We start from the raw sequence: 10,126 nt of genomic DNA on the forward strand, positions 1-10,126 counted from the left end.
CAAGTTTGTATCCATAAATATTGACTTGTGGCGATTAAAGTCGCATTGAGGCACATTTCGCAAGAAGACACATTTTTGGGTCTAAACATGATTAAAGTCGCATAGAGGCAAGAAGACGCGTTTTGGGGGCTAAACATGAAATAATGAAGAGTTTTCGGTTTGAAATTCAAATTATTTAAAATGGTATCAAAATTGTAGGTTCACATACCATTACCTGGTTTGTTTTGCATGATGGTTGATTTAGTATTATATATTTTCTCTGTTAAAGTTATAGACAGAGAAGGGGTTATTGGTCGTGGTACGAGATGGTGTAGTGCTCGCTGCCGCAGACCATTTTTAGAAGCACCAACCAGCAGCTTAGATGGTCCGGGACAGCAGCTTATTGGCACCAAAACGCAGCCCAAACAGCAAGCTTGGACCGGCTGCCTTGGACATAGGTGAGGGTTCCATGTCCCATCTTTGTTGGCCCAGCCCAAAAGAGTTCCCTAGAACTATTTGGAGATATTTCCGAAGGAACAATGTAGAGTATGATGGAGCCAAGAGATATCTAGAGATTTTCTTAGAAATCTCTACATTGTTCCAAGCCATTGGATGTTAGGCACATGGCTTAATCTTGACCATTGATTTTGTAAGGCAACTAGTATAACCCTTCATTTGTAATCAACCAAATTAGGAATCAAGCAATAGAGTGTAGAGTATTTTTTTTGGTGAAGATAGAGTACAGAGTTAGAGTGACTTGGGAAGTGTATCCACATTTGTAAACTTCGACTTCATAAGCAGTAAAGCTTAAAGTTTTCTTAAGTTTTCTTGCGTTCTTAGAGATCACCTTTCTTGGAAAACTCTTAGCGTTGGAACTTGCCTATTAGTCAAAGGTACAAATTCATGACTTGTGTTAGTTTGGGGTTAGAGCAAGTGCTGCACGGTGTTATAGCGAGGAACTTTATCCTGTGACGTTGTGTTCGAGGACTTGGTACAGGATGAGACGAGCGAGAGGGGTCTTGAGCGAGGAAAGAGGGTTTGCAGGACGTGTAGGTACACCAAAAAAGAGACCAATACACCTCATGTTTCAAATTTGAATGGAGGGATAAGGCAAAATACAGACTCGGTTGTACTACACAATTTTGCTGATAATGCAATGAGGGCTATGTGGGCAGAAGTACAACTGAAAAATCTAGCACCTGCCACACAAGAATTGTAGCCCCGAACAATTTGCAGTGCCAAACAAATTTCAGATTTTTTTAGATACAAACTACAATGGTCATTGCAAGACATCGATACATCATCAAAATATGATAAGTACGATTACCGCCTACTTTAAGCTCTTAAAGACCAACCTAAGGGGCCTAAACCCCAATTAACTTACTTTATTTAAACCCAAATTCAGTAACGCTTGGATTCGCACTTCTACTGGATCGAATTTAGGGCTTACGTGTTAGAGTTAGTGTCCGTCCACTAGGCCAAGAGACGGCGGAGGGAATCCTAAACAAACCTGATGTTCCCACAAAGGTACATTGTCCTTGAGACACCCTAGTTAAAATTGCCATACAAAACTATCTCATGTATTGAACTCTATACCAACAAAAGCAAAAGGGCATAGTCAGTAAACCTGAATACTTGCCAAGAAGGTATGTAACTGATAATTTTATTCAACACCAAGCTACAAAGAAGATACATGCTCAAATTACTCTAGTTGTTGTATAAAATCATGATACCAACCTTAGAACTATCCAAAGGCCAATTTCTACTATCGAACGAACAGCATTACAGCTGCATTGAGCTACCGAGTCGAACGCAAAAATCCTTGAATATTTGCCAACAAATGTTCAGATTTATGGAACTAACTTGCAGGATCTAAAACTACGTAAATGAACAGGTTTTCCACATACTGTAAACCAGTAAAATATTGTTTTCGACCAAGAGTCAATAAAACACACCTTAGTAAAATTAACAAACCCAATAGTCATATAAATAGTATAAATAATCACATCAAAACACTTCCCCCCTCTTCAGCAAACTATTGTAGTAGTTCTGTTGGCTGGACTAGTTATTACCACGAAGAGATTTTTAGGTCACAGTATAATTTAAAAGAGTCTTACTTGGAAGTTCAAAATATTCAACCACAGATGATAGATGTGTTTTAAGTCAAAACGGAGGGCATTCTCACATTCTAGCAGTAGAACATGACCCTCTTCACATTCTCCTTCAGAGCAGGGAGTGGTCTTACTGCTGAACCTGCTGTACTCGGGCCTCCTCTTGGGCCACGACCCCCTCCAAAACTACTGCCACCACCACGACCTGCTGCTGCACTTATCATGGATCCACTATCCGACGTCTCTGGCTCCATGTAGAAGCGTGCACGGAATGCAGCAAGATGTGCGTAATATGCTGGGGGTACTGCAAAAACACATCAATGATATAGTACATGTTTATTATGATACAAAAAGTAGCTCCTGCTTTATACATAAATATAGTGTAGATGCGAAATTAAGATACTAATATATATATATATATATATATATATATATATATATATATATATATATTATATAAGTGAGCTAACCGATAGAGACGGATCGAGTGCATCTAGCATATCTGCAAAAAGAAAAAATAAATAAATATAAATACCGTAAAAAAAAATTGATTTAATTTAAGTTATTAACCAAATAAATAATAAAAATATAAGTAATTACGTGTAACAGAGGTTGTTCGTCAGTGACTGGAGACCATCAGCTGTGAACTTGTTTTCATCCCACAACACATGGTAATGTGCTGGCCGACTTGTCCCCTACAATATTTGATAACCCAGCTTTCACTTGTGTTACAAAAAAAAAAATCCAAAGTAACCTAAAGTAAAAAAGGAAACCCTCAGCTATACCTGAATACCAGCATGACTGCAGAGATAGAAGTCAAACTCCGTTGGATGACAAATTTTGGAATCTACTACAGTTCCTGCAAGTTTAAAGAATACCAAACTTCTTCAGAATCAGACCCAAAGAAGACTTCTTTGACACCACATGATTAAAAGAAACTTACCAGGCAATATGTTTCCACTCCTATCAACTGATCGACGGTCATTGTGGTTATTGGCAAACAACCTAGTGTGGTGACGCTTTTGAACCACAACAAAGGTTACAGGAGGCTGATAATTTGGTTCTAGAGAAGCACATGCCTGAAATGGATGAAGAGATCCAGGAAAGGAAGAAATTTTCAAAAACAAAAAAGTAAGACTTCGGCAAACAAACAAAAGAAATTGCTGTGACTCCGGCGACACAGGAAGGCATATGGTGAACTTATCCTGTAATGATACTCCACCAACCACTAAAAGCTAACAGGGAGTATACTTTTAGGTAAACAACAACATTATTCTCGTACACAAGAATGGGCTAGAAGATGAAAACAATGAAACTGAGGAAGCATGTAGGGATCCTCATCGTGGATATTAATTAAATTTACAATGATATTACCTTACGAATAGCATCAAGCTCGTAGAGCAAGACTTGATAAAACTGCCCCTCACTAACACCATCCCTGAAAGACGGAAAAAGGAATACTCAGTCTCAAATAGAAGAATTATCAGTTGTGCATTTCGGAAAACAGTACCTGTAGAATATGATACGCTGAGGCTTCTGGCCAGTTGCTCTACGGAAAGATATCAAAAGCTCCCTGCCAACATGAAAAATGATTCAAAATCTAAGAGACCGCCGACAAAATAGTGTTTTCTCAAACCGATAATGTAATAATTCCATATATGGTTTAACCCTACACATAAATGAGGGCAAGTTGTTTATTATCACACTCTGACAACCCCAAAAATGAAGAAATTAAGTGACATACTTAATCATGCCTCCAGATACTGTTCCTCTCACAGGATCCTGCCATACTTTAAAGAGGTCTTGGATCAGCTCCTGACGATGTGCTTGGGCACAAACCAAGCCAGCATATTTTGTAACTTCAGGCCAGTCTTGTGAAGCCACAACCTAATAATTGGATAAGAAACAGACAAAGATTGCAAGTTTAGCCGAAATCCAGTTAATTACCCCAGTTAACTGGACTAGAGAAGTTGTACTTTTGGGTTTGAATGAATAAGCGAATTTTCAAATTGGGAAGAATAAGGAAATCTTACAGCTGCAATAGACGGGCTGGAGTCTTCACCAGGATGGGGATGTGTCACATCCGCACCAAAGATGATGGTAGGTCTGTCACTGACCAGTGGTATGCGTCTTGATAATGCATCAACCAGCACTGTGTTCCTTCCTCCAACCTTCACATTTATCTTAAGAGCAACATTTGCCATATATTGTTTGCTCATCTTAAAGACATGCTTGGTTAAGCAACACTGGGAAACAACACCAAGTTCTGTCTCACATATGCGCTTCAAGTCCCCTGACAAAAATTTGCAGTGTTATACACAACAAAAAAAGGATGAAAGTAGATCTTAATTCTCAAAGATCACTTTAACAAGATCGAATTTGTATTTCACTTATACAATTTGTGGATTAACCAAAAACTCCGTACCATATAGTGAACCATTGTTGTCAGGCAAGATTACAATCAGCAAGTCGAGTTCCTTGCGCTGGGGCTGGAGTTTAGTCATTGCCTCATGGAAACGAGTCTTCAACGCTCTCTCAACATGATCAGGCCGAGCACTGTAAGGTGGAAGGATTGGCTCAGGAGCAAATGCCTACGAATACACCAAACAGCATAGTTATGTAGAGCATGGATATCACAAAGCGAAAATTACACAACGATTCTGAGCCAAAAAGCACACTTCCATGTGCTTGATAGAGTACAGGATGCCTATCATCCAACTATTTTATTGAGAAATTTTACAAATTCACAAAGAGACATGGAACTCAATATACCATGCCAGAAATTTGGCACATTTGAGCAAGCTCATGACAGAATCCACGAGCCACACTTTCTTGGACATTGCGAGAAAAGTTTATACAACACCAGTAATTAACAGTCCCACCATTAACCATTTTCTGCATTCAAAAGAGAAGGAAAGCATTAAACAAAGGCTTATTCATGTGAGACCCACACAGTGTGATAGCATGTGATACCACACATGACAAATAACCCGATTAATTCTACACCAAAATCGGTATAGTAAGATGGACTGTAGAACCAAGAGTTCAGGACCTTATTCATCATGTTCCACTGGCCAACTTGAGGTAAGCAGTCTTTCTCTCTTCCTGTATCATGGTATTTAAGCTGCATTGGCAATAACCAACCACACCCACCAGTAAGAAACAAACTATTCGGTGAACAGAAAGGTGGTAAAGAGAGCACTACATCAGAATCGAAATGTGTACGAGTTCACTAACCCATGGAGCAGGGAGAATGCGGGCTTCGACAGAAGCAAGTTTGGTACTGATTTTAATACCAAATTCCTTGGCATAAGGATCTTCATGATAAGCATTTTGGCCAACTGTCTGAGAGAAAAAAAAAAGATAGTTCAGGAAATAATGCATGCCAACTAAGTTAAAGGATTATGTAAGTATAGTTATAACTATTATCTTCATCTCGGGCAATTTATGTTCACACTCGTGTTTGGGGACTAAGGCCTCGTTTGAGGACACAGATAGCTTATTTCAACATCTTCTTCACCGCTTAAACATAAGTACTTTATAATAATCTAGTTGATTGTTTGGTATGTCATGATAAAGACGCTTATTTTCCCTTAAAAGCTATACCATGAGGTTGGATAAAAATAAGCCAATAGCATTTTTTTTAGTATATTTATGTTCATGTAGGGATATATCAAATTTATCTATCATACTACGATACTAAAGCACAAAGGTAGATAAAGAAACATTTGTAGACAAAGTAATTAGCGGTTGTGCTTCATCTTAGCCTTCTTCGTGTACTTTTACATGCTTGGCTTCATTAGCGTTATCAAACTCGAAGGCATCATTATCATTCATACACAAAACGATTCCATTACCCTAACAAAATATGATGAAAACTTATGATTGTTTATACGTAATAAAGAAGAAATATAAAAAGAAGATATCTCGGAGAAGAGATGAAGTGTTTAACTGAACAGGCAGTCCAAGTTCATTAAGTGGTCAATTAGGTTGTTATGTATTTAACAGGGAGCATAGAGAAAGTCTGTATGGGGTTTAGAGAGGGAGACTACCCAGGAAAGAACGAAAGTGCCTTAATGAAGGATATATCAAAGCATTTAAGCACAACACAGAAAAACTAAGTGAATCTTGAAGTCACCAATTCACCATAATAACACAGACAAAACAGAAGTGTTCATTGAATACATCGAATCACCAAAAACCAGTGTTCCCAAGATCGGAAATATAATAAGCTTAATTGAGCTTGCCAAATCAATGGTTGCTTCGACAGACTAGTGAAGTCTAAATTGATTACAACCTTCTCCCGGACACCCTTTATTTGTTGAAGAAGAAGATGAAAACCATGATCTAGTGCGTCAAAGGGTATTTTTTCTGAAAATTATGAAGTCCCAAAGATGGCCTCCTCGACAAAACCTAAGCAGGCAAAAAAATCTGACTTCTGCTTCCTAATGAAAATTGACTTATTGTGTTTAATTAAGTCACTGTCTTTTTTTCCCTGACGCGCACAATTTTCAATCAGCACTTGAAATAAGCTAAAAGCTTGATCTTAGTGTATGTTAAGCTAAACCAAACGAGGCCTTACTGCATAACTAGACTTCAAACTGCAGAGTTAGGCCCTTAAACTGGAACATAAAATGTCTAGCCGCCGAATTGTCGATGTGTAATAGGCAAAGTTTGCCTTTTTGTCTTTCTAAAGTGCAGACTCTGTGAAACCTCCAATCTTTAGTAACCAACTAAGACCGCATAACGTTGCACTTGGAGTTCAATATCATTCTTGAAATGAAATTTAAGCAGAAGAAATAAAACTAAAGTTCCAACTACCATGTCTGACACAGATGAACTATTATTCCATCAAATTGAAGTCGTACAAAATCCCCAAACTGCCATAAACTGCATAACATTAACTGTAATATAGCATATGCAGATTAAAATGTTGAACATGCACGACAAATTATACCTGTAAAATATCAAGCTCACGATCATCTGGACGCTGACAGGTCACCTTCAGCAAAGCAGTTATCTGACGCTCATTCAATCTCTTAGAGTACCTCTGGCCTTCCACAATTTTGCATACCTATATTGGAGATTTATTTAAGAACCAATCAAATCGAAAAATTTACACTAGTAAGAGAGATATTAAGTGTTTAACCTCCATGGGCAGATAATTTGGTCTCTGCTGATTCCCAACTTGCAGACAAGGCCAGTGAGTGTGTTGAATGACAAACCCATATGTCTCTTGGAAATATTGGACAACAGATTTCATCGTACCACTTTCATCTACAGGGAAACTATAAATACCAACCCAAGAAAAAGTAACAGGTTAGTCCCAACGATACTATGAAACCTAAGCGCAGCAAGAAACTGAACATTTCAAACTACAAAAAGGATGTAAATAAAAGAAACAACATCACCATACGAGTTAGAATTAATACAACATTAACGAAAAATGATTGCCTTACGTCAGCTCTCTAGTCGCCTGTGATGTTAAACCAAATATACGGTATTTCCTCCGCATATTCCCGCGATGAGTTACTTCAACTTTCACACCTCTTAGGGCCTTCTTGATCTGCAGACATCAAAGAAATATAATTAACCACAGGTAATATTAAAAACAAAAGAAAATAATTTTTTAGCCACCAAAGTTATTGTCCACATAGAATCACTGTGTTTCGGTGATCAAGTCACTTCTCTCTCTCGAGAACTGACAAGCACCAAAAAAAAAACAATAAATACATACCTTCACGCGATCAGCATCAGATAAAGGTCTGGCTAAGGCATCCCGGTTCAAGAGTTGGCATACAAATTCAGTGACAGGCAATGGCTCAATAAAAGCCGTGGAAGACATGTCTGCAGCATCACGTATTAGTATCGAAAATTTACTCCATAACATTCTGAACGAACAAATAGGATTTCATCCGAAGTGAGTTAAATATTTGACAAAGGTGGAAACCGAAATACTGAACTTACCAATATTCAGTGACAGACCCATCTGAGTTGGACGAATACTCTGGTAGAAACCACGCCAACTTTCTAACCCCTCACCAAGCGACTGCCTTCTCCCTAAGTCCGGTGAATAGAACGATCGACCAACAGGAGAATATCTAATTACAAGCAATTACAGTCATAATCTTGTGACTATACAATCAGGAACAGCCTTACGAAGAACCTATAAATAGAAGAAGAAAAAATCACCTTGCAGTAGGAAGCTCACGCAGAACAATGTCAAGAACCTGAAGCGCTTCTTGAGGGGCATCTGCCTGTTTACCCTGTAAAAACATTCCCAGGTGATGTAGATCAGCGCGAGCTGCATATTTGATGACAACTCTGAATTGCCTCTCTCTCCTGAATCACAAAATAGATCATTATAATTACACTCTGAAGCAGGATAAATATTCAGCTGTATAGAGAGAAGACTACTGTCGCAGCAAGTACCTTGGGGCACCGGTGCCATCATCTTCATCGACCAAAGTAATTGAGAATTCTTTCGAAGAAAAGGGTAATGGTCCGGCAGTATAAAGACTTTTTCTGCCGTCATAAGCAGGCAGACGTTTCCCAAGATGCGACTCTTTGTACAATTTTACAAGTTGATCCATTACTGCCCTGTTAACGCCTCGTGAAGTACCTTCAGGCGTAATGGAAACCTGATAGAAAAAACCCAATGAGCAATCAAATTGATAAACAATATGTGAAATACTTGAAAAGAAACACTTACATCATATTGGTGAAGATCTTTGTCTGGTAGCTCAGCAAAAAAATGGTTTGCCTTGACTAAACATCTGATTCCAGTGCTACCCATGCCAGGTCGAAGAGGAAATCTCGTAGATTTACTAGACACAGGTTGAATCTCCTGACTGGGAGTGACCTCTTGCTGGAGGGTGAGTCCTTGAGCAAGTTGCGTTACTTCTTCGACGCTAGACTCTGGTTGTGACTGAGACGAAGAACCAACTTGAAATGATGATTCAGCTGAAGTTGGTGTGGCTTGATATGGGACCTGGATAGCTTGATGCAGATCGGGAGCTACACTCGAAGGGCCACCATAAGTAGCTCCACCACGGCCACCACGACCACCACTTCCAACACCGTCGCGGCGCCTACCACCAGATTCGTAAGCAGTACCACCTTGATGTTGTTGAGATTGCGGACCTCGTGCCTGCTGCCCACGTCCTGAAAAATCCTGTGAGGGGCCACCACGTTGCTGAGAAGTCATACCACGAGATGGTTGTCCACCACGCCCCTGGTGTTGAGAATATCCCCCTGCACCACCATAACCTCCACGTCCTCCTCCTTGCTGAGACTGTTGTTGAACCCCACCTCTTCCTCCTTGGTGTGATCCATTTCCACCCTGCTGCTGAGATGGTGGTGGGGCTCTTTCAGTTTGGCGCTGTGATCCACGACCAGCACCTGCATTAACCTCCTGGGGGGGTTCTGAACTTTCACTGCCTCCAGGGCCTTCAGTTCTTCTCTTCCTTGCCATGATCAAACCTGAGCATAACATGCAATGAGGAAATGTAAGATCCTGTCTCTTCTACATGCACAATGTTCCACAAAGAGAAATTAACTGTATACCACAAAATCTCTAGACTGGCACCAAAAAATCTTACTCGCAAATGATAAAGAACAAAATGGCACTTCACTGAAGGTAAAACCCTAATCAAAACCCAAATGAAAGGCAAAATTGCAATTTCTCCAGTGAAACCCTAATCTATGAAAAAAAAAATAACAAACTGAAAAGAAAAACACAAAGTCAAATACAAACCAGTTGAAAAAGAAGTTTCGAAACCCTAGCTGATTAACGCATCCCTAAAAAACTAAAAAAAGAATAACAAAAACCAGTGATACTGAAGAACCCTAAATGATATAACGAAGAACCGACCGGATTAAGAAGATCAGACTGTGGATCACACCATAAAACAAATCTGGAAACCAACTATGCATACCTGAATACCTCTCCGCTTAGGTCGAGAAAAAGATCTGTATTCTGCTGCCTCTACGAAACTTGGGAATTTGGAGAGAAAAACCTTTTCCCAAACCGTCAA

At 39.3% G+C, this 10,126-nt stretch overlaps 1 protein-coding gene across 1 annotated transcript; it reads right to left on the bottom strand.

Annotated features, from left to right (window-relative positions):
- Positions 1 to 1,863: 1,863 nt before the first annotated feature.
- On the bottom strand, positions 1,864 to 10,126 carry LOC147548550 (protein argonaute 1-like). The gene is made up of 22 exons (XM_086672701.1): positions 10,028 to 10,126; positions 8,803 to 9,572; positions 8,523 to 8,731; positions 8,283 to 8,432; positions 8,058 to 8,191; positions 7,828 to 7,937; positions 7,550 to 7,656; positions 7,240 to 7,378; positions 7,048 to 7,164; positions 5,328 to 5,435; positions 5,143 to 5,214; positions 4,863 to 4,985; positions 4,516 to 4,681; positions 4,124 to 4,383; positions 3,835 to 3,977; positions 3,601 to 3,663; positions 3,465 to 3,528; positions 3,034 to 3,169; positions 2,876 to 2,949; positions 2,691 to 2,785; positions 2,561 to 2,592; positions 1,864 to 2,394 (listed from the first exon to the last, which is right to left on the bottom strand). The coding sequence occupies exons 2-22, from the start codon at positions 9,562 to 9,564 to the stop codon at positions 2,168 to 2,170; spliced, it is 3,291 nt and encodes a 1,096-aa protein (XP_086528827.1). The 5' UTR covers positions 9,565 to 9,572; positions 10,028 to 10,126; the 3' UTR covers positions 1,864 to 2,167.

This window comes from Eschscholzia californica, unplaced genomic scaffold, assembly GCF_041429995.1.
Source record: "Eschscholzia californica isolate CP2 unplaced genomic scaffold, dmEscCali1.0.p SCAF_3, whole genome shotgun sequence".
Taxonomy (NCBI): Eukaryota; Viridiplantae; Streptophyta; class Magnoliopsida; order Ranunculales; family Papaveraceae; genus Eschscholzia; species Eschscholzia californica.